Raw genomic sequence first — 25,666 nt, forward strand, 5'->3', positions numbered from 1 at the left:
ATCAAACTGAATGAATTGAAAAACAAAAACAATGCTCTGTGACTTGTGACCTAGCCAAGCCAGAGTATATTAATAATAATAATAAGCTACTGTCTTTATGCACTACTCAAACAATATGAAACAAATACTACTATGTAATAAAACAAAATCATTAGAACAACAATAACCTGTCACTTAAACTAACAATGCGCATTTAATGATTTGGTTGAACAGACATGTCCAAATGGGCATACACGTTGAACCATCATTCAAACAAATGCAGTGTTTAGCCCAGTTTAAAACACCCTGTTGGACCATACCAATATAATGTCGAACTGCATGCTTTGTCTGGACGAGTCCAGACTCCCCACTTTGGGAGAAATTATACAGCAGACAGTTTAATATCTTCAATATGGCATCCCATCCTCCTGCCAGAGACATTGCCAGCCTAGTTTTCCTGGGAGTTCCCCAGTTTTCACTGCCCTCTCCTGGTGTCCTTCACCCACAGTCCAAATATAAACTGAGTGCTCTGAGCAGACACGGCCAAAGTCGACATCACCATGATGTTTTTACAAGTTAGTTCATTTTCATACGTTCAGTCATTTAGATTAGAATGCATCCCAGCACAATGCAAACTAGGGTTGGGTATGGACAACAGGTTTTGAAAATTGGAATTGTTTTTAATTTAAGAACTGTGAATTTGTTGCTGTTTGATGCCACTTACCAATTCCTGCAAACAAAGTTCAGACCTACTTTGTTGCTATTTACATTTCCTCTTATGTAACGGTGTGTTTTCTAACAAATGCTGCAATCAATCAGGAGATTGGGGCCACTAATGGACACTATGTTGCATGCTGGAAAAGCACAGGCAGAGACACAGATGTGGTTGTCAGTAGCAACAGTGTCCATAGCCCTAGAAAAATTCTCCGATGTCCACAAACTCTGCATTGGTTCACATTTTCCACAAAGTGCCACCCCTCTGCAGATAAGTACGAACATCACAACAGAATCCATCATTTTGCCAGCTTTTCTGTTCTTGTCTTGTTCACATATTGTGTTGGTGTTGTTGTTATTGTACCGGGATGGTAGTTAACTGTCAATATTGGCTTTTGATGCTCGGCCTCAAATTGCCTGAGACAGAGGGGATGTAAAATGTTGGAGATAAACGGACTGAAACACATTTTGTGTGTATTTGTGTGTTAGAGAAGGCTGAGGAAGAAAGGAAAAAAAAGTGAATGGCCTCCTGTAAGCCTCTGTGGTTCAGTCTGCTCCAATATTCCCCATTATGGTATGTCACATTTTTAAAAAGACAAAAGCAGAGAGCAAATGAGAGGAAGACAGAATAGGGAGCGAACAGACATAGAGACAAGCTGAGAGTGATGGTGAGAAAAATGGATGAGAAAGGAGGATGGAGAGAGGATGCAGAGACCGACAAGGAGACAGGGAATGAGCCGAGTAGGGGAGGTGCGAGCAGCGATCCTTCGGTGAGCAGGAGGAGAGCGAGAGAAATGATCTACTGTCAGCGGATGAAAGAGAAAGTGGGGAAACAGAGATGAGTATTTGTCAGGTGTTAGTGAATTTCAGAGCGAAGGGAGACAGTGGAACGGAGAAGAGCCTCAGCTGATAGTCTCTCACCACAGAGGGATAGGAGAGTTGTTATTGCCTGGGATGAGTTTGACAGAAGTGGGTACTTTCTGTCAGAGTGTGTGTGTGTGTGTGTGTGTGTATGTGTGTGTGTGTCTTTTTTTCTCCCAGCTGCTTAGTTGAGCGCTATTGAGTAGCTGAATAAGTATTTTTGCTATTAGAGTATTTAACAAAAAAATTATTTCCTTGTCTATGCTGTGTATATCCCATACATGTTTTACAGAAATACTCTTCTCATTTAATAATTAATTCCAATCAGCTGTACTGTGACATACGTATTCAGTTTTGTGTTAAGGTACTGTCAATGAAACCCAACACGTCCTACACACCTTCCACGATAAAAGCCATCAGAAAAAGGGAAGGATAATACTATCTGAGCTGCTGGAAGGCTTGTAATGTAAGTTTCAGTGACGCTAACGTAATACAGAGACATGGAGACAGGTATATACAGTAGAATGAATTAGAAATAATTAATAGATGACAGAGTAGTTGTTGTTGTGCTGATAGATTTGACTTAAATGTAGTAAGACAAGACAGGTAAACATGAATTAAGTGTTGAGGAGGCTTCTTACTAAAATCAGCTAAAATATAGAAAATAAAGGCCTGTTACTAATATTAACATATTTCAACTAAAGTTCTGGTTAGTATAAAGTATTAACAAGTGCAAGTGGAAACTTTTCCTTGGCTGCAGCATATTCAGATGTGAGAGCTTCTTTTTTATTTGTCTCTTCCGTTGTGATCTTTCCTTTCTTTAATTTGTTTCACTCCATTTCAGCAGCTGAGCCCTATCCACCATTCCTACCCACTCTGTAATTATATTATGCCTTTATTGGGGAGATGGAAACTTCATCAGATTGTCTTTATTTCCTGCTATCTCTCTCTCTTAACCTTCCTCCTACTTGGCTGTTACGCCCTGTGTCTCATTTTCTCCTTCCTTCCTCTTCCCCATCTCTCACGCTCTCACTTGACATACAGTATTTGCGTTCATTTAATCTCTTTCTTTTGCACTCTTCCTTCTGTCTGTCCCCTTCCATTTGCTGGCACACTAAGCCTCAGAGCAAATTCCCTGCTGCCCTTCCACACATGCCACACTCTATCATATTGAAGGAGAGAGGCTGACGTAGGATCACATTTTGTGATTATGACAGACTGGGCTGATTCAAGGAAGGATCCCCATATAAAGATATTATATGATCTTAAATTAGATGTGCACATCCTTGCCCTGAGTGTTGACGCACAAATTGCTCTCTAAAACAGCAGCTGTTCGACAAGGAGGTCCTCCTCATTCAGTTGTTCTGCCTCAGTATTGGATGAGGTCTGATATATCTTTTACTGATCATAGATTATTTATTATTTATGGGATCATAATTGCCACCCATCATCAGAACCAGTATTGGCGTTTTTTTTGCTGTGAAATACCTACAATAGCTTCCTTTTGTTTGGGAAGTAAAGTAGAAATCATTTGTTTTTACTCTTGACTACTATTTTCTAGCTGTTCTGATTCAGTTTAGAAAAACGTTAACAACAGGAGCAGTTGAATTAGCGTGTAGACTTCTTGATGCATCTGACACTGAATGTCTAAAGAATAGCTGTATGGGATAACCTGTAATGGTTTAATGTAGTTAAGTGGCTTTTCAGATGAAATTTTATGAGATGCTTGCAGATTATCATATTATAAAACATTACACTCAGCAGCACTAAAAAATAAGCTGCAAACAATGCACATAACACCGCCGTGCTTTGCCAAGGGGATATGAAAGAAAAACAGCCTTGCAAGGTCCTTTGGAGAATACTAGACTTGAATAATTTTGCACTGCCTTTGAGTCATAATTGCTTCTAAAAGCTGCTCATAAAACACAGTTGCTATAGATGGTATTTATTAAATTGATTCTGAACAAATTGAGGGGCGCTGAAAAGGATTTATTTTCAATCTTACCTTCTAGGTTTTTTGCATATGGTAATTGCATTTGGATAATTATTCAAATATCTTCATTTTCATTCTCAAGGCACATTTCAAATTAGTTTATTAAGTATCCACAGTTTCTGTTTTTTACTATAACAAGGTTGGTTAAAGTAATGTGGTGTAATGCCGTGTCCCAGGGTGACTTTTGCTAATATTGTCAGAATATCATTAGTTCAGTATTATGGTTTGTCAAAATGAACATTCTAGATTCAAAGGAATAACCTTGGTAAATACACACTTATTGGCTTAATGGACACATATGAAGATGTTATCTATCTTCTCATCTATATATCTGCCATGGAGCGAAAAAGCGTATTACCCAAAATGTTGAATTACTCCTTTAAGACAATTTAGTGTGCTATTCTCCTTGTCATTTCAAATACTTGCCTTCCTATTTTCCAACAACAAACTGTACTGTAATTACTGTATGTTGGATCTATGAAATTAACAAAGTGCATTCTAATTCATCCCCATGACAACTTTACACCATCTTATTGCACAATGGATCTTCACACATGAAGACTGGCGGGTCAAATAACAACAGCTGTCTACGCTTCCAACAGTTAAAGGTGACACATGTCATTACCATAGCCACTTCTAATCTCTCATTATCTCTGTATACATAATATAAACACCCTCACAGCTACAGCAAGCTGGGGAAGAGTGTCAGTAAAGATAAGAACATACTGAAGGTGGAATTCATATGTTATTTAAAGCCTATCAAATGGGATATAAATGCAGCATGTTGGCAAAGGACAAGTTTCATCACTATTCAGTTTCCTGATACAAGCTATCACATATCTCTCCATCTCCTAAAGTGCTTTGATTCCAAGGATAAATGTGGTGTTGAAGTGGCCGTGCTCAGGCCATTTTAAAGTTGAAGTGCTTGCAGGCACCTGTCTCTGGTCTGCCATGGAGCACAGCAAATGGGCCATTTGTCACTCTACATACATAGGTGATGTGTTCATTCCTCTGATGGCCACTGTGAAAATGACATTCACAGACTGACAAAAGCCCGCTTCTCCTCGGTTTAGTCTCTCAGACGGCAGCTCATTTTCTCCCGAGTCATCCTTACACCAACTAATAACATCCCCAGCTTATAGGCTTCTTTTGAATGGTCTGCATAGTATGTTCAGCAGCCTTTCATTACAATGAATTGACAACAAGTCGTCTTGAGATCGCCGATGGTTAGCGTGGGCAGCTAAACGTTAAGTGCTAGCTCCCCACAATCACACCCCTGGTCCATTAGTTCCATTTATCTGCAGTGTATTTATAGGGCACCTTGAATTGGGGTCTTGAGGCAGGTGATGCAGGGGGGAAAGGCCTGTCCTGGCTGCTGGTGATTAATGCATGAATACGTGAGCTTTATCACAAGGCTGGCAGCCTCGGGACCAGAGAATGTCAGTGCAATTAAAGGCGGGTGGCCGTTGTAAGGAAAGAGAGGCAGTGCCTATCTGCAGATTGCAGACTGAGTCGGGGAACATGGGCAGCTCGGTGAAGGTTCCAGCAACAGCGCCTATTCATTCCTTAATCACCTCCACTACTCATTAGGGCCTTCTTTTGTTCCAGCCATCGTCTTTTCCTGCGCTGTGCCAGCAGATAAAATATGGTCGCTTAGAAGAGTAAAGAGCTTGGGGAACCCCATTAAAGAGTGACAGAGAAAGGATGGAAAATGAGGAGGGGAAAGGAGAGGTGACGTTGGAGTGGTGGAGTCAGTCAGCTAAGGAAGAAGAGAGGACTCGAGGGAGAGGGGTGGTGACAGGAATGTGAGAAACAGAGAGAGAACTGTCCGACCATGAAGACTAGTTATTCATCTCGATCTTCCCTTTAGGACTGTTGGAACATTCAACCAGAGGAGCGTTACAAAATGGCAAGTTATATATCATAATCATACGGAGTTCAGCTCATTACAGCCGTAACTGCTTGAATTACTACTCTACAATAATCTCCAAAACCTGTGGATGTGGATGAGTACTGTGTTCTAGTGCAGTAACTGCATATAATTGGTTGTTTTATTCAATCATTATACTTCTTAAAGTGATGGTTCGGAGTAATTTCACCCTAGGGTCCTTTGCACCATAACCTCGAGCCAAACACCCCCCCCAGAAGCTTTTTTCACCTGGGTCTAACATTGAGAGAGTTAGCGTAGAGTAGCGTTATCAGCTGAATAGCTTAGCGCAGGGGCTAATGGACCCACGTTTGTATCTCGTAAATGACCCCACTAATAATGCCCGAAATGATACCAAACGTCTACACTAGTACATATAGATTATGTACTCATAAAACGATGGATTGGAAAGTTTGTAAGTACACCAGAAGTTTATGTAAATAACACTTGCCTGCTGGCTTCTGCTCTCTGCTGCTGTTGTTGTTGCTGCTGTAAGACGAGTGCTTAGGGACATCTACAAATTACAACACCGAAAAGAGATGCAACAAAAATCTTTTTTAATTTAACTTTTTTTTTTTTTTAAGTAAGTGCTGTAGTATAACTAGCAGGAAACAAGTAATAATTGATGTAAGTTTGAAGACATTACCTTATTTAATCATTAAATTAATAAATATTTTTGTTGTATCTACAACAGAGAGCAGAAGAGAGCAGGCAAGTGTTCATAAACTTCTGGTGTACTTACAAACTTTCCAATGATGTACAAATTGCTGTTAGTTCATCCTGTAGGGAAGGACTTATGGGCCAATGTAGATGAATAGTACTACCTTCAACCTTTGCTCAAATATAGAAGAAGAATGAAGACAGCCAATAATAATAGTGCACTGGGAAACAGAAATATTAAAAGAGACCTATTTTCAGTGGCACTCTCAGTAATAGCAACAACAACAATCAAACTGAGGCAGCGTGTTGCAGCCTTGTGTGCCTGAATATTCTGTCTTTATATATATATTGGCTTTAAAGATTACCTTTTGACCAACTACTAAATATTTGGATTCCCTCAAGCAAGCGTCTGAGTTTAAAAAAAAGAGAAAAGAAATGCACAATGAAGTCTGTAGTTTGAACTCAATCTTCCTTTAGACTCTGTAGGGTAAAGGAGGCTTAGCTCCCTCTATTTTGAGGGAATAGTTTATTTTGGGAGATTCATGTCTCGCTCACAAGGATTTTGTGTTTCATCCCCGCTGAGAAGAGGAACAACAGGAGGGCTCTTGTTGACAAAGGCTGAGTCCTACATGTAAGTTGTACTGCCAACATTGTAAAGGTTAGCATCAGACTCCCATAGGAACCCACAGTCAGGTAGGCAGGGTCACTGAAAACACACTTCTGTTGTATAACAGTTTTCATGGTCAAAGAACAACAGTGACTATGTTTACATGCACATAATGTTCCGGTTTCTGCCCTTATTTCGAAAAAGATGATATTCCGACTAAGCTATTTACATGGCTAATGAAAGTGAATATTCAACTAATATTCCCGTTTACATGTAGCCGTGCAAAATACGATTTCTTCACAGTTTGCCAGCAGTAGCGGACTTGTTGGGCTGTGCGAACACAGCGTCCCTCTTTCATTCCTTTAATCGGCTTCTTGAAAAGGTCGTTGTAGCGATGTGTGCGCATATCCAAAAACCTGTTGATTTCTAAGTCTTTGATAATATTTAAAAGTAGCTGTGTGTCTCCTTCTTCTCGGGTCTGCTGCCTTGCAAACTGTTGGCTGGTTGGTTTGTGTACAAACATGGTTCGACGCATGCGCAGTCTAGCATCGTGCCCGTATGTGACCTCAGACTGCTGTGTTTCCCTTTCGCGCAAAAGAAGAGCTGTGGAGAAGTTACCAACAAAACATACAGCGAAAGACCATCCTGCCAACCTGTATTCATTTCAACATAAATGTACACTGCGTTTTTTTTCACTCTAAAGCCGATGAAGCGGCTGCTGTTTCTCTGTCAACTCTCTGCAGCGGGCGGGGCTGCTCAGTTCCCGACTGACACACGCACACACACCATCACACAAATCATCTCTCAATGCAAATCAAACCAGCTATTAGGCTAACCGAAATAAAACCATGCCAATCTCTAGGTATGGTGAAGGGTATATGATGATGTGGGGCTATTTTAATTCCAAAGGCCAAGGGAACTTTATCAGGATGCATAGTATCCTGGATCCATGAAATAACTGGCCTTTAAAAATAAAAATCTGCCTGCCTCTATGGGAATTTAACATAGGGGTGTACTTACTTATGCCCCCTGTATTTTAAGGAAGAACATTTATTTATTTACAGTACATTATTCATTCCCAAAAAAATTGGTGTCCTTAAAGATTGGATTTTTCCTCATTTTTTTAATTAAGGCATTAAGATCAATTTCCAAAAGATGATTTTTTTAATTCCTCTTTTTAGTCAACTTTAGCATGGGTGTCCTAATTTTTTCACATGACTGTATATCTGCAATAAGCTGATATTGACTAAAACATTGGTATAGCTCTAACCAGAACTGCAAACATCAGCTCTGTATGTACAGACATACCTGCAGACTAAAGGCATCAGTATGCTTGACACGAAACAGGTCGTATGATGTGTCGTCGGACATCATCACCAGACAACATTTAAAGGCAAAAGTGTTTAAATCTGTTCAGAATGGCCACACACCCAGGCAGGGTGAAGAGGCTGCTGTCATACCCTCCTCCTTTCCTGTAAGTTGTATTCACTAAAGGAAGGAGCTGTTTCAAGTCTAGAACAACTGTCTGACAAATTTCTTTCAGTGCAAGTAGACCATGTTCGGTGGGGATACAATGATTTGGATAATTACATCATAACAAAGCCACATGGGGTACAACAGTTGTTTTAGTCTCTGGGCCAAATCATTATTTATTTCATCACAGCAGAATAACCTGTCTCCTCAGTTGTGTGCTCGGCTGGTTAAACCACTTATTATTGATAAAGTGAGTAGAAGAAGAGTTTTACTGTGAGGAAAATGGAACCAAGCCATGAAGTGTGATGAATTCTCATCAGCGTTTTAAAAAAAAAAAAAAAAAAAAAGCTTCTACTACAGTGTAGTTCATTGCTTTCTCATGAAAACAATATATCTTGCAAAGGTATTACAACCCTTGCCTTCATTGCTAATGTGCATATAAACCTTTCCCCTGAGACAAAAACAAATACAACTTAATGTGAGGATAGAGTGAGGGCTGATAAAAGTGGTGTGAACTTCAAATTATTCCCCACGATCCTTCTGTTTTCTTTACAGCTAAAAAGAGAGGCTTAAGACAGCTGAAATTTGGACGATCTTTCCATGTACCAACCTGCTGTATTTCTATCTCTTGCTTTAATCACCTCGTATAGAGTATGCATTGTTTTATGTTCTGCAAACATACTGATTTTCTAATTTAATGCCAAACTGAAACCGACATACACACTTGCAGTGATAATAGAGCTTGTGTCTTTGTCAGATAATATTCATGGCATTTGAGGAAAAGAACCGAGAGAAGGAAGCAGAGAGAGGAAATGATGATCTTATCCCAAATCTGTAATAGATCACCCCAGACATGACTTGTACAACAAGCGAAAGTAAAGGTTTATAGAAAGCTTCACTCTTATTCAAGGCACAGTGTAGCAGGTAGCAAATGCAGAGAGCCAGAGCACCAAAACGAGACGTTTTTGATTGTTTCTACAACTCCTCTATATTATCAGCCCCTGATATCTCATCCAGTCTTTTTCTCCCCCCCACTCTCTGTCAATCTGCTCTGTGTGTCATTGTCTGTAGTGTTTGTTTGACTGTAGTGAGCGGAGATGAATACTTGAAGATCAATATGAGGCATTTGGACCTTGCCATATCCAAATATTCAGTGTGTTAAAAAAAGACATTGATTCAGAAGCATGGACAGTGACCCAGAAAACATTACAATTACCTATCTCGATAGCTCAGTGTAGTGCCGTGCACTTGCACAAATACACATCACAAACATTAATAAGAACAGCGTCTGACCATTTTCTCTCCATACCCCTAAAAACTCCAATTGGTGTATCAGGGGACAGAAATCATCCAAAATGATTTGCAGCCAAGCAAGTGTTTCTTTGCTTCTTGTATCTTTAACCTGTAAGATTTCAGTGTAAAAACATTTTAACAGCCTAAAACACAAAGTAGGGCTGCAGCGTAGAAAATATCCAATATCCAATGTGCCTATAATGTATCCACATTATTGTTTGGATTGTTTTTGTGTTTGGTACCATTATTAGTGGGAAATCTCTCTCACAATAAAGAGACGCATGCAAAATTGTTGTTAACATGATCAGTGTTTTCATATTGGGCAATGATTGCTTACAAATAGGATATTGTATTAGTTGCAATATCACATGTATGTTACATTAATACATATTAATGAAGTACGAGCATCAACAGGAGCTGATGTTAAAATGTGTTGCACTGAAATGTCTGTGCAGTTTTATTTTAGGTTTAAAAGGCCACTTTCTGTTTGTGATGCAAACATGTGACTGAGTATTTCATAAGGAAGCTTTGAAGATTTATTTACTTATTGCAATTTTCAGTTCACGTTCACGTATTATTTTGGTTTCAGCCTAACTTCATTACATCTACACTAAACAAAATGTCAAGTCATACCTGAGCTCACTCTGCAGCATCTGCCCCTGCCCTCCTCCATACTAATTCTACCTCTCCATCCCCATCAAGCAACCAGCATGGCATACTCCTTTACATGTATTCCACCACACTCATCCCCTTTTCCCTTGGTAAGTTTCTAAATGTTGGTGAGGGCCTGTCAAGTGCACGATGCAGGGCAGCAGACACTTGAAGCTATAGCAGATAAGTATGCACTGTGAATTTTAACATTATTCATAAAACTGACAACTGTGTTCCTGGTGCCAAAGGCTGTACCGTGGGCAAGTTTGAAAAATTATAGATTTGCAAGGTGGTGTTGGTTTTTTAAAACAGCCCTTATGCACTCTTACCAATCAATTTAGGTGGGGACAAGCTGCCAAGCTGTTATTTGTATCTCTATAAAGTCCATCTCGACAAGCGTGATGACTAATCTCGCCATAATGACAACACCACCCAGACCTCCAGTTCTTCACCCAGACATATCTGTGCTCAATTACTCCGAATAATTCAAACAGTAACAGGGCTCTTTGTAGGTGGGTGGTGAACTGATGGCAGAAAGAACAGGAAGGGATGAGGAGCGGGAGGAGAACGCCAGAGAGGAGCAGAGGTTGAAGAGGGAAGTGGAAGAGATGGAGTTTGCTGGAAAGTAAATTTAACTGTGTGTGTGTGAGCAAAGCAGAATCTTAAATCCTTTTTTAGTTTTTTGCCAGCCTCAGGTGACTTTCCTTTAAAAAGTGGCTCTTGCGAATTTTACTTTGGAATGAAAGCGTCTGTCGCTAGGATGGGAGGACGGCAGAAGTGGACTGCAAATGTTGAAGTCACAACGTCATTTTAGCAAAAACTTATATGTGAGTTGACCTGGAGCATTGCATTCAATATGCATTCCTTTCGTGCCACTGGTGAGGTTGGCCAAAACTGTATTAGAAACCACTGAACCTCACCAGAAATCAAATCACACTTTGCTCATAAAAATGCTAATATTTATATGCAGCAGTCTCTCAAAGTAGCAACTGTGTTTGTGCGCCTGCATGTGTTTAAGCTTGTCTGCTTTTGCTGCAGCGTGGTGTTCACGCTCTCCCCAGAGACAGTAGCTGTGTTGAAGAATGATGAGGTACTGCAGAGTTTGTACAGTGGAAGGAGTGAGGAGTAAAAGTTCATTATGTGTGTATTGAGAGGGATGTATGGTGTGCTGCATTAATCATTTTGTTTCCTCGTGCATTCTGTGCATAGAGGAAAACTCACGCTGAAGAGGACTTTAATTTATCATCCATTATCATGCAGTTTGGGTGTACACAGGCTTTTTCTCTCTTTCTCCTTTTGCTCTTGCTGTCTGTATAATCATTTTAAATGATTGTTAGAAACACATTTCACAGCTCCATTTGCACTTCCACATGCTTCAATAGTAATCTGTGAGATACATTTAAATGTCAAAGAGGCCATGTCCTTTCTCTTTGTACTTAAGTATTTAGTATTTTCACGTTCTTGATACACATGCTTGAGCTCAAATCTCATTTCCAAAAACACAGATGAATTCCACTGTCTGTCTGTCTTTCTAAATCCCTTCACATGTTGTCTTTTACGTTAACCTAGTTTGTCATTTGTTTTTCTCCCAGATCCCTCTTCCCACCCGAGGCAGAAGCCGCCAGCCACTGACCTCTGCTACAAGACTGAAATCAGCAGTCTAATGGACTTCAACTCCCCAGATGCTACTCTGGACAAAGGTAAGACCTGAACAGGGGGGGTGTTTGTTTTTTTTTTTTGTTGAGTGTGGGGGGGTGGGGTGTTTTGGGGGAAGGAAAAAAAAGTAGATGGAAACAAAACGCCGCGGGAAAGAGCACCGTCCGCGCCATTTTTATTTTAAATTTATTTTTTTTTAATAAAAAAAAAAAAATTCTTTAATACGGTAACTAGAACGAAGAAAAGAACGAAAAGTTTCGGTGCCTCATTTCGGTGCTTGACTTTACACTACACCTGACAGCATGTAACGTTAGCCTACCTTTAGCTAGCAGCTGGATTAAACACCGGTAAAATGCTGACAGCTAACGTTAAACAGTGTAAAGTGTGACTGTATTTCACTGTGGAGGACTTCAACAGCGGGATGTAACAGTCTGCAATGCAGCGCAGCAGCAGCTGCCGTTGTCGCAATTCATAGATATACAGTACGCTTATATGGTCGGAATTAAACAACACAGACGGTGCGTTCACTTGCAGCTGCCGTTGTCGGAATTAAACAACACAGACGGTGCATTCACTTAAAACAGGTTGCCTCATGGTGCATTCACAGTAATTGTAAAATACCCTTTTCCCATCTGGGGTTCAACAGCAATTTACTGGTGAAATAAGTTATTGTTATAGCTATTACATTATTATTAAATCTTTAATTTTGACCATGGCCTTAGCAATAAACAAGTCACTGACTGTTGTTTACTGCCCTTATATTTTTTCTTCTTCTTTTTTTTTCTTTTTTACTTTATTGAAAAGTACCGGTTCAGGCACCGTTTAGGCACCGGCACCGTTTTAAAAGTATCGATTTAGCACCGGAATCGAAAAAAAAAAAAACGATACCCAACCCTACATATGAATCCAAAAATGTACCTGCAAATACACAATCCATGAGAGTGAGAGGAGCTCAATTCCTATGCCTTCTCAGAATTTGCTGCTTGCATCTGTTGTTGGAACTATGAGCACCCATTACACATATTATTCTAGCTAACAAGGACTGCCTGTGATCCAGGTTGCGTCTGGCTGCTAATGAACATCACACGCAGCTTTTCAGCTATCAGACAAAAGCTGCTTCTTAATTCAGTCTGTGTGTATGTTTTTGTGCAGTTTGTATTCTTTCAGTTTGGCCTCTTGTTGCATGCTTGGACCAGCAGGGCAGTGTGTAGCCTACAATAACAAAACAGTGAGTAAATAATAGTCCTGGCTGAAAATGTTCCCACTATGCATTTAAATACATAAATTGTATTTGTTAGAAGAATATATCTCAACTCAAGGTTTACAATTTATAACCAGTTGAAAACAGTCGTAATTGCATTCATAAGCAATTTATTGACATTTTATCACATTGTATTTACATTGTATTCAATTTTTAACCATTTAAACGTATTTATAGACATTTAAGAAGTTAAAACTACATCCTGTGATTACTGACTTACCATTTATTAACACTTAAAGGTGCATTCTGTAAGAATCAACCACAATTCAATGCTGTTAAACTAGGAGTAAATTAAAGTTTGTTTTTATGGTCAATTTGCACTCAAATGTTATCATGATTTTTGGTTGACTCTACTACAACCATATTATAATGTTCTGATGCAAATTCATCAGATAAATGTTTAAATTCAGTGAACTGAGTCAGTAGTTTCCTAAATTCTTACAGTATTTCATGGCTTGCAGCTAATGAAGACAGTTTCATGGTTGATATGGATACAGTTTAATGGTTCTTAAGAGGACAATCTGAATTGCTATTGGTTTTACATTTAATGCATTCCTACCTTCTCTAAACTGATGCTACAATAGTCATTTGTGTTTACAGTTGTGCTGTTAGTCAGTTGCATCACTATGAAGGATCCCCAAAAAACAGCCTATAAACTTTAAGGTCTTTATTTATTCACAGACTCTGTGTTTCCTCTATGTTGATTTGACCATGGCGGCCCCCCAAGGCAACATTTGAATAAATATATTTGTTTGTGTTGCTGTTGGGGGGGTGTTCGGACCTGCCCCCACTGCTAAAAAAAATCCTAAAGGAAACACTGGACTCTTATCTAACTGGGTGGTCAGACGTGTCTCAACATAGGCGTCGTCAGCTCTCCAGACAAACACAGTTACAGTTGTTTATCTGTAGTCTGTTTCCATGTTCCAGCCCTTTCATGACAAAAGCTTCTTTCCGGAAGTTGGAGTCTTGTAAAGAGGATTAAAGTAGTTAATGATGGCACCAATACAAACGCATCTCTTGGATTGTGGATCCTGTAAGGCTGCCAACCCCAGTATGGATCTCTAGTGTCACGTAAAGAGCACTCAGGGGCCCTTTCCTCATTAGAGTGTCCTGCTTAGGGGTCTATTTGGCTGCCAGTTCTCTCTTCTCTCCTGTTAGCGTCTGTCGATGTCGTGATGATAACGAGAGTGCTTACACGATTGTTTTGGAAAAAAATGGGAACCCTGTTGCTGGCTTTTTGGTTACTGCGATGCATTAGTTAAATTCCACCACTGCAGATCCGTACCAGATAGGGTAACAGGTTTGTACATTTACTCAAGTACTGTACTTTAGTACAATTCTGAGCTATTTGTATTTTACTTGAGTATATAAACTTAATTTCCAGAGGAAAACATTGTATAATAATATATAATATTATATAAGTCTTTACTATATTTACCTAGTTACTAGCTACTTCTCTGTTCAAGATTGTATGTGTAAAACATTACGTTATCATAGATTAAACTGCCCAACACTGTATAAAGTTGTAAAATGTGCATGTCATTGAATCTGCAGTAATAGTAAAGCAGTAATATATATATATATATATATATATATATATATATATATATATATATATATATATATATATATATATATAAACTGAATATTAAACTGCCTTTTATATAATGAGTGATTTTACTTTGGATATTTTAAGTATATTTTTCCCTTTCATTGTGGTATTACTATTTTTACTTAAGTAAGTAAGATTTCAGTACTTCTTTTACTACTGATGATCTGGAGTCAGCCTTTTGTATCCAACTGATGAAATTTCAGAACATGCTGAAAGATTTTTAGTTTTTGGGAGTCATTTGGATGTCAGTAGAGCAGATCATGCACTTGATAAGGTTAGTTATATGCATATTTCTGAATAAACATTTGTAAGTTTATGTCTGTGCACACGTACACACTGTCCTTCAGAACAAACCAGCTGGTGCATTGCTGTCGGTCTGTGGTCGTTTCCTGGGTGCTGTAAATGTGCAGACTCAGGAAAAACACTTATGCGCACGCCAACAACCCCTGCAGTGGCCAAGGCCACGTATATCACCACAAGTTTCATCTGAACAAGAACGAGGAACTGAGGGGCTGTGTTATCTGCAAATTCATCTCAGGTCGGCAGTAAGAGAGAGAAATAGAGACAAGGAAGGAGAGGGGAAACAAATGTAAGCAGTGAGCACTGTATCATTATGGAGGCAGGTGCAGCTTCTGCACATTAACTGGCAATGCTATCACTAGCTGGGTGAAGCTTGTCATGTGGGCTGGTTAAAATATGAAGGTCAGTGCAAAAAAGTCAATCAGGGCATCCAGAAAAAATAGGCTTAGGAGGGAAGGACAGACAGAGAAGGACAAGGGGATGGGAATGTGAAGAGCGCCATGAAGAAGAGGTGAGAGATTGCCTAAGGACATAGTGTTGCCTGCGAATGTACTCTGATTAACAAGAGAAAATGATACAGCAAAGAGGGGAGGACAGAGAGAGACAGAAATGAACAAAAGAACAATAAAGAAAGGGAGAATGTGAAGGTGTATGTGTGGGTGTGGATGCATGGGTAGAGGGGTCTCTGCTGAGCACTTCCATTTTTCTCATGCGCTGACACTTTCCAAAACACCTGCCCCCACCAAAGCCCTCGTAGCCATTGGGAGGGTGGCACTTAAATTGCCTCCAGCAACAACATCCAGACCTCTCTACTGTAATTTACATGCTTTAGAAATATCTACTCAAAAATGCTCAGACACAATAGCTGAAGTTAGACTTTGCTTTTTTTTTTATATGACTCATTATTTAGCTATGCCAGAATGCAATAACTGGATATTGTTTGTATTGTCATCTTCAAAATCACATTTTGAGTATTGACATAATCCATTCAGACTGCTCGTCTTTTTAATAAATCTGTGTGTGTGTGTGTGTGTGTGTGTGTGTGTGTGTGTGTGTGTGTGTGTGTGTGTGTGTGTGTGTGTGTGTGTGTGTGTGTGTGTGTGTGTGTGTGTGTGTGTGTGTGTCTTTGAACTATCCCATTCACCTTGGTTTCCTGTGTACCCAATGAACTTAGGGTTTGGAATTTGGACAGTATTGGATATTATTAAATTGTGAATTAAACTAAACAACTGCACAATAAAGGTTGAGGAAAAAAGGTTGAGAAAAAAAGTGCTGCCATAGTGCTGACAGTGTCCACCCATCACACTAAAGGTCTAGCTTAAATTCACTCAGAGCATTTCGCTAAGAGGAAACTCAATAAAAAGGCATTTCTACCCATCACAATAAAAGCCCAGCTTAAATTTACTCAGAGCATTTCGCTAAGAGGAAACTCAATAAATAGGCATTTCTACCCTTCACAATAAAAGCCCAGCTTAAATTTACTCAGAGCATTTCGCTTAGAGGAAACTCAATAAATAGGCATTTCTACCCTTCACAATAAAAGCCCAGCTTAAATTTATTTTTGCCAACACTAGATATCAAACAAAAGCCAGACACTATATCGTATTAAGTTGCTGTGAGCTGTGAAATTCACCACTTCTACGTACACAGCAGCAGAAGATAACTTCATCTCGGAGCTGACTGGGCAAAGAAAGCCGCCATGAGTCCATAAGGCAAACGTCTGTGATCACTGCACATTTTAATAGTGACATTTTGTGAGTAAATTCTGCAATTCACTGTCAGGTAAATGTAGTAGTTCAATGTTTTCCTCTGAAGTAGGAGTACGCAGTAAGTCAGTAGTAGGCTATACTGTGAGGTTGCATATTATATGCTTTGGGGTCCTTCTGTAGGCTAAGTAATTTTGGGGTGCAATGGTTCTGGAGAAAGCTACAAGCAGCCATACCACAGGCCAAATAATCGGCCCTTTCAAACAGCCATAATTTGAACGGGCTCTGTACTAGTACAACCAAAGAAAAGAAGAGGAAGAGTAATAGAGATTTGAGATCACAGTGGACATTGTCATCATAAACATCTAATTGGAGATTCACACTGTGGATCCACACACATGATCTCATGAAATCTCAGGAGATCTCAATTGTGCTGCAACAATCATCAGGGTTTTTTTCTGTGTGCTGGTGTGCCTCTATCTTCTGGCCTTTTCATTAAAGACCTCTGAAAGGTTGAAATTGACAAAAGGAGCAGAGCAGCAGTCTGATTAACAGCCGTCACTTTCACTTTCATACCGCTTCATTAAAGAAGACCGCTGACAAGTGTAACTCAAAGGTCATAAAGTCAAAAAGTGAACATTTTAAGGCGGCCGGATTTAAGACTTAATTTGAGCAATCGTCAATGGAAACATAAATTCCTCTCTTCCTCCTCTGAGCCTTTTCCAAATGCTCCTACTGTTTTCTTCTTCTCTCTTATTTCCTTAGAATCCATTTAGAGGTAGGTTGCACCACTGAAATATTTACAGTATAAATATATTTTCAAAGTGTTAGGCCTTGCCACACACTACATTCTGTTCTAAATTTAGATCTGGAGCTGTGCTGTTCAATTAATCAATCAAGGCTTTTGTTTACATACTCTAGCAACTTTCATACTAAAAATGCTGAAAAATAGAACATGTCGAAGCAGAGGTGAATCCAGCACAACACTACATGTCTTCATTCATTTTATTACAGTGACAGTTGCTAAGCAATGTGCCCACTTCAAAGCTGAATGCATGTAATGTGTACTATCAATGCATCCAAAATTACCAGGTCTCAGACTGTCTGAAATTCTTGTTGTTGGCACGTCACTCTCTCTCTAGTAAATGGACCAGAAACAGCAAATGTGTATTCAGTGACCTTTGTCGAATAGCTCAGCAAGCCTTCAATCTGCTGGTGATAGTATCACCAAGTCACACCAAATGTATTTTGAAGCACACAAGGGAGGTTAAAAAAGTAAATAAAAATTATGTTATGTGTACTTTATTAAAATGTACGCAATACCCTGTGAGTGTACATGTTGTGCTTTCAAACATATTATATTAAAATTAAATTGAAACCTCTTGGCTATACCCGATGTGTTTTACATTGTCTTTAAGATATGGTTCAATATATGTTTTATGTTAAATTTATAAACATGAATATATGAATGGTACAATAAAAGACTTAAAGTTTATTTCTTGTTGTCTTTGTACTTTGGATATATTTTTCATGCAGTGCAATTTTAGTTACATTTAATTGTTAGTGTTTATATTTAAACATTTTCCATCAAACCCAGAAATGTAAACCTTTTATTTTATTAACCCCTTACTGATCTGCATAACCCAACCTAACCCCAATAACTTACTGTTGGACACCTGTGGTTAAGGAAGTAGGAGGGCTTCTTAAGACTTGGTTCCATGTCAAGTCTGTGCTGGTCATGAAGTTAAGAAGTAGTCATGGATTAAAAGTGACCAAGAAATAATGATTGTTGATCCAAGCCGAAATAACCTTACTTTACATGGTGTCTCGGTTAACCCTGATGAGATTAGACATTCCGAATATATAGGATGCTCTCTGCTGCTGTTGCTTTTAATCAGTGAACTAAACAGTTTTTACAGTACATCAGTTTTCCAAAATACAACACTCTGGATGAAACATTTCTCTATATTCTCTGTTGTGTTTTGCTATTCCAACGTTTTCACTTACACCTTGTTAGGTTTTAGATTTACACCCAGGCACCAAGGTGCTACTAGAGGTGTATTTTCTATTGCTGAATTCCACCTTGGAGTCTGACACGAGGCGAACAGCCAACTGGTACAACCAGTCACCGGTTGTAATACCTTCTGCCTGCCCTTCAAATGGCTGTTAAAAAGGCCCACGGGCAGCTAATTTGAGCTGGCGTCTGGCGGTAGTGAATTGGCAGCGGAGGCGATGGTGGAAAGTGATGGTGGCTGTCGGAGCTGCCAGATCTGGAAGAGAGCTGAGTGGCACCTGGTGGCTGCTGGTTTCTTTTCACTGATTACTGAACATGAAGGTTGGAAGGTGGGAGAATAGAGAGGCAAATAAACTAGCTGATGATGGGGACGAAGAGCAAAGGAGCCGGTCTGAGGTATAAATGAAGGATGCACAGTATTAGTAGTGGTGATGAGTAGAGAAGCAGTAGTAGAAGTCTGGAAATCCTGACGAGTAAGCAAAAGGGCAGAATATGCAGTGCAAAAAGACAGTTTTTAGACTTTCAGTAGATCACCAATGTAGGGTTGCACACCCTTATTTCAAACAAAAGACTTCAAGTTGACATTTTAATGTTGACCCACCCTCCAAATGTATGTATGTGCTTTGCCTGAGGAGTAAAAATGTAGGTTGGTTGCAAAAGGAGGTTATGGGACTTCCTCTTGAAGGTCATAACAAATCCGGGACCTCAACATTGTTAAACCGCTGCAGTTATCCATTGGTGACCAACCAAATCACTTAATCTTAATCACTTAAAAAATGCAATAGCAGGAGTCAGCTGACTCTGTGGTTATGTTACCTATCTAACTGAGTGTTCAGATCAAACAACACTGCGACAAAACAACATTCCAAACACACCTCAGTCATTTTAGTCAAACAACCGCTTTGGCACAGAGGGCTCTGGCAAAAAAAGAAAATGTAGGGTTGTTTAATGGGGAAAAATGGGTCCACTTTTACAGCAATCTATGCCTTGAAACATAAATGGCAAAATTGCACTCTTAACCTTGTAACTATTGATGGAGAATGGAATGATTTATGGTCTGACTACTTTCCAGAGTATTATAAAGTGATCTGCAGTGTTTGACACCTGATAAGCTCTCAAACTAATGCATGTTTTACTCAAACTAGACCTCCTCATTTGTATTACATGTATTATCAGCTTCATGTACTTAAAGTACCAAAAGTAAGTATAATATAGATTGGCTCTTCATTTTGTTTTTATTCTTTAATTGATATAGATGTGAACAGTATATATGTTGTAGTTGGCTCTCAGTTGAACTGTTTTATATACTATTGGTATGTTTAATCATACTGTATGTTAACTACAGTATACTTTCTGTAAATTCTTCTGCAAAGTAACTTGTGTGCTAATATCTGGAATAAATGTAATGCACTAAAAAGTACAATATCTCCCTCTGTTGTAGAGTATAAAGTAGCATAAAATGGAAGTGATCGCGTATGTGAACATTTGTACTTACAAGTATGTGAGATCTGTACTTAAATAAAGTATTTGAGTAAATGCACTTAGTTACTTTCCACCACTAGTTTCCACTAACACACCCACGGCAATGCTATTTTTGTTCTAAACTGCCTGATTCCACGATAGACATAATATGAACTTCAAGACTTTGCCTTTGACAACTGAACACATTGGCTTGTGGCTAAAAATGCAACGGTTATAAAAATTCAAGCAACAGTGAACATTACAGCAGTTTTCTGCTGTATGAGATCCAGACATGATTGACCCTTGACAGTGTTGTACAATTACTTGGACTGCCATTACCACTACGTGACTGCAACATTTCCCTCCTTCCATTTTTTTGTGGTGTAAGAGGTAACAATAAATTCCTTTACGGACCATTCTTCTTTTCTACTCTGTCATCTTCACAGTTCACTGGCTATCATTTTTTCTCTCTCTGCTAGTTCACACATTGTGACCCTGATCTTTCGTAAGGGGTGGTTTTAATGTTTTGCTGGGCAAGCTGTAGTCAGTGTTGGAATAATCATGGAAACGGGAAAACAGGAAAGTGTGAATTGATGAGGAGAGGGTGTCCATTAACACGTGCATTGTGTGTTGTAACAAAGGTGCTGAAGACAGGCATTAAAAAGATGGACACCAAAGTGTTCACAAGCCACAGAAAAGAGCTGCAGTGATTAAAAAGGTTGACCATTCATGCACACACAAACATACATAAGTTGAATTAATTTCTAATCTTTCTTTCACTGTCTCTGTTGTGCTCTTATCTCTTTGTCACATAAACAATGAAAGGTTGACGTCTTCTTGGCAGTGCGCATGGTGCTGCTGTCCCTTTAAAGGGAATTGTGTTAACTGTCTGCAGAGAAAGAGAGATTGTCTCCTTCAATTGATTTTCATTTAGGGGATAGTGCTCTCAGCTCACCACCACCAGGCATCCCAGAACTTAGAGACACGTGTGTGTGCTTGTGTGTGCATCATACAAGGTGAGCGTCAGCAATTTCACTGAAACTGCTTCTTACACGCACGTTTTTTGTTGTTTTTGTTTTACAATATCATCATGCATTCTAAGCCATGCAGGTCACAGAAAGCTAATTTCCTGTTGTTCCCCTGTCCCTGTAGTGTGAATGATGCTGCCTTAATGTAGTGTAAATAGCCATCACGTGCCAAGTACATTCTTTTAATTAGGAAACCCAACAGACCCGCTGATTAGCACTTCATCTTCATAAGTGTCTGCGACTGAGCTGCAGCTGGACCACTTCCTAGGTACCTTACACTCCAGCTAGCATGTCCCAACAGGTTTTGAGCACGAATAGCATAATTAATATGATGTAGTCTGCCATCCGACCAAGCAAAGATAGTTTGTTAATGTGGTCTAATGTACTTTGCTTGTGAGTTACTGTATTTGTTAAATATGCAAGCTTTTACTTTTCCACAGTTGGGAACTTGGTTGCCCACAATGGTAGCATGAACTCGTTTTAGATGGCAATCCCCCTTTGTCACAAAAATGACCTTCTTCCGGGAACTGCCCTGCAATCATTTCTCATCCACTCCAGCAGACTGTTTGACCCGCACAATTTCTTTAAATAACTTTACATCCCACAGCGTTACATGATAAATGACATGATTATGTTTTTTCTTAGATTCTCTTTCTGAGTTTCTTTTCTCTACAATGGGGACATTAATGAGTCATCTCTCATCCTTGGATTTGTAATCTTAAGCCATTGGGTACTAGGCAGAGGCACACGATGTGCTTTAAAGCCAATTTAACTACTGCCGCCTTCCTATTCACTGGCATTAAAAGGTTTGTTACTGTTTAATGAAATGTCCTTGTGACTGTAAGAGGAAAATAAGGTCCAACAAAAACCAATGACTTGATTCCAGTGGTGTAGTATAAAATAGCTCAGCAGCTCTCTCCCTGCTATCTGCTGAGCATCCCGTGTGTTATCGTGAAGTGAAATCATCATATACTCGCATGCACCCACATGTTCACAACATAAACCCTCACAGTCATCTTGAGTCTGTCCCTTTAGCTTTTAATCTGCTGCGGATCGGTTGTGCTGCAGACCTGCATGGGCCACAAACACCCCTTTGAGTAGACAGTATACAGTTGCCTCAATTTGTCCAATATGCATGGACACAATAGACCTGAAGAGATTTTAGAGGGATGATACATTGAATGATTATCAACTCTGCAGAGAATCCAATCAAGGTTTCTGGTAGCCTAGAAATCTAGACGCACCCTATCGGCAGCAGAATTATTTTGCATCCAGGGGGGGCGAGCTGGAAAAACCAAACTCTGGTCAGGCCAATCACATCGTGTATAGAGTTGGTGGGCGGGCTTATGGCTGCTACTGCTGGGAACAGCGGTCTTCTGGAAGACTTGGAGTTAAGCTTTTCTTTGAGAAAAGAATAAAGAACGGTACACAGAAATCATTCTTAAAAAAGGAAGATGTGTTCGGAGTTTTGCCGACCGGATACGGCAAAAGTTTAATCTATCAACTAGCTTCTCTTCCTTCTTCGTTGCTCTGCCTGGTTGTAGCGCTATCCTATTGCGTGCAGAGGGAATTTGAAAGACAACCGTTTATCCTGCCCCTCGGATTGAGCTCCGTCAATGGTGAGTTCCCAGACCCAACATCTTGATGTGGAGCTGGCTTGTCAGGCTAGGTTTCTGGCATAGTTATTGATTGATTTTGACATAATAGCAATTGGCATCACAGACACTTTTGTGATGTTGGTTCATTGTACTGAAGTGTACTCATGGCCTTTTGATACCAACATCAGCTAGATATAAAACGATAAAAACTGCATCAATTTAGAATTATTTATTAAATATACTTGTCCATAGAACAAGCTTTTCTGGTCAGTGGGACGTTATAGAGGCTACAATGAGCCGTGTAGTTAAGCATAGTTCATTATTAATTATTGTTGTTGATAATTCAATTTACATTTAAGACCACTGTTTTCTACACTGTTATGAAAGCAAGTTCTAAAAGAATATTTTTGTAAGGTTGAGTCTAAAATGCCTGGTTGATTAATAGTGCTTGAGTGAATTTGGACTCAGCACAGGCCACCAGGAGGCTCCTGTAACAAGTGTGGGTGGACTCATTTCATTTTTTGCAGCAGCACAGTGGCTGTGTGGCCCACATCAATTTATTTAATGTAAGATAAGAAAACTTTATTGTACGTTACATTACATGGAATGGAAATTTCCGTTTGGCATTCAACACAGTGTAAAACATACAGTAAAGGGCAGCTAAAATACATTTCCAAAGCTAGTCTGCCTCGCCAGCGATCACCACAACCTGGAGCGGGAGATCAACAGGCGGATTGATGCAGCGTCTGCAGTAAAGCAGAAAGAAGCCAGCTGGGGTGGTTTGGGCATCTGGTAAGTGCCTGTGCGCCTTCCATTGGAGGTCTTCCAGGCACATCCAGCTGGGAGAAGACTGCAGAGTAGACCCAGTACTCGCTAGAGGGATTATATATCTCACCTGACCTGGGAATGCCTTGAGATCCCCCAGGAGGACCCAGAATCCGTAGCTGGGGAGAGGGATGTCCGGGCTACTTACTTGACCGGTTGCCACCGCGACCTGAGCCCGGATCAAGCGGATGACGATGGATGGACATTTTCTTTACTCTGTCTCTGTTTAGGATGACCACAGCAGAGTACACAAATTACATTTTGTACCCATTTTTCATGGCTAGTGGGACCTTGACTCTCCTGCCAGATGGCAATAGCTGGGATGACTAGTGAAAGGGGGTGGGTGGGGTCATGATAGACCTGGGTTGCCTTTTTCGTTATGAACTATAGTATAGGCTCTGAAGTAGCAATTGTTTATTTCCAATGATCTTGCTTGCCTGGTTAACCACCTAGGTCAGCTTGTTTCTGTATCTACCTGAGGGGTTCCCATACCAGGAGATAATGTTATAGCTGCCAGTAGTCTGAGTGAGTGACCTGAAGTAGCTTCTCAATCTCATAAGGAGAGAGAGCTGCTACCTTGCCTTTTGGTAGATGTGCTCTGCATTGTTATAAAAGTGAGTTTATTGTAAATGGTTGTTCCCAGATATTTAAAGGGAGTGACCTGTTCCACATCCTGCCCCTTTATAATAACATGCTTGAAGACTTCCTACTCCCATCCCCCCTCCCAGACACAGATCCTTGGTCTTGACATTTAGGCCAAGGAAGCTGCCGTTGAACAAGGGGGTAAGGTGACCCATGTGGTCAGGGATTTAAAGTTCTCTGTCGCTACGACGGATTTCCGTCAATTTGATTTTAGAAATGCCATATCTGAGATCGATGCAGATCCGATGACAAAAAAATGGGTGGGGGGCCTTAAAAGTCTTGAATAACGTTCACAAAGTTACACGTTTCGTTTACAAAGGTCTTAAAAATATGTCTTGTCCTTTCGTAGGATGAAATAATTACCGTAACGTCCAAAATAAATGCTTTGTGTGTGTGTGTGTGTGTGTGTGTGTGTGTGTGTGTGTGTGTGTGTGTGTGTGTGTGTGTGTGTGTGTGTGTGTGTGTGTGTAAAAACTAATAGGGTGCGATTGCAAAAGGGGTGCTATCTGTATAGGTAGATGTGAACAGTTTATGACTTGGCCTGAAAAAAAGTTAAGTCAAAAGATTTTTTTTCACTTTAATCCCTGTGTGCTGAGAGTAGAAAGGGCTGTTGGATACTGTACAGAGAATGCTGCTTTATTTGAAATTATTACAAGCATTGAAGGGAAATAACTTCAATATACTGTATAATTCAATCATTGTTTGAGTCTTTTAAATTTGCTGTGTTGCCTTTTTTATGACTTATTCTGTATGTGCCACAGGGATTACATTAGTGTTCTGACTCATCATTCTGCTTAGTTGAAGAGTTGTTATCTTTGTCCTTGTAGGCAGAATAATAAGGCTTAGTTAATGCATATAGGCTTATCACCTTTGTTTAAAAGTAGGGCTTCTTCTGTATGACTACTTGCACCTGATCATTAATCCCTCATTCACCTACCTGCCTCGGACTACATGTCACTGCAGAGGTGGTTGAATAAAACAAGCATTGTGTGAACAAGTTATATGCACCTGTGTTGTTGTTTTTTTTTATGAAACTAAAATGTAGAAGGCTTTAAAAGATAACTTTTGCAATGAAATGTAAACATATCAAGTTTATTACAATTTAAAAGTGAGCTGTATTTTAATCCACTGGATGATGACAATATCCTGTGTGTATTCCATGGTTGTAGTTCTAAATCCACCCATTATTGTGGTGCTTTGACTTACTTTACTCTTTATGACTCCCTCACACGGTAGTTTGTTCCAGTTACTCAAAATATGAACTGAACTTGAAAGAAAAGACACAAACACATCAATCTCAAAACTTTTTTAATTCACTGATCATAAATGCAGGCAAAAATAAGACCAAACATCACAGTGTTTTTCTTTGGCAAGTGTTCCCCGTTGCAGTGGTCATTCATTCATG

General features: G+C 39.6%; 1 protein-coding gene across 2 annotated transcripts in view; it reads left to right on the top strand.

Moving 5' to 3' along the window:
• Window positions 1–25,666, top strand: part of LOC120558931 (kazrin-like) — a 217,245-nt gene that overhangs the window by 134,280 nt on the left and 57,299 nt on the right. For both annotated transcript variants that reach the window (XM_039800292.1, XM_039800293.1), the window contains exon 4: window positions 11,751–11,858. In XM_039800292.1, coding sequence (XP_039656226.1) covers window positions 11,751–11,858 — 108 coding nt within the window. The remainder of the gene's footprint in view (window positions 1–11,750; window positions 11,859–25,666) is intronic.

The sequence above is a fragment of the Perca fluviatilis genome, chromosome 5, assembly GCF_010015445.1.
Source record: "Perca fluviatilis chromosome 5, GENO_Pfluv_1.0, whole genome shotgun sequence".
Taxonomy (NCBI): Eukaryota; Metazoa; Chordata; class Actinopteri; order Perciformes; family Percidae; genus Perca; species Perca fluviatilis.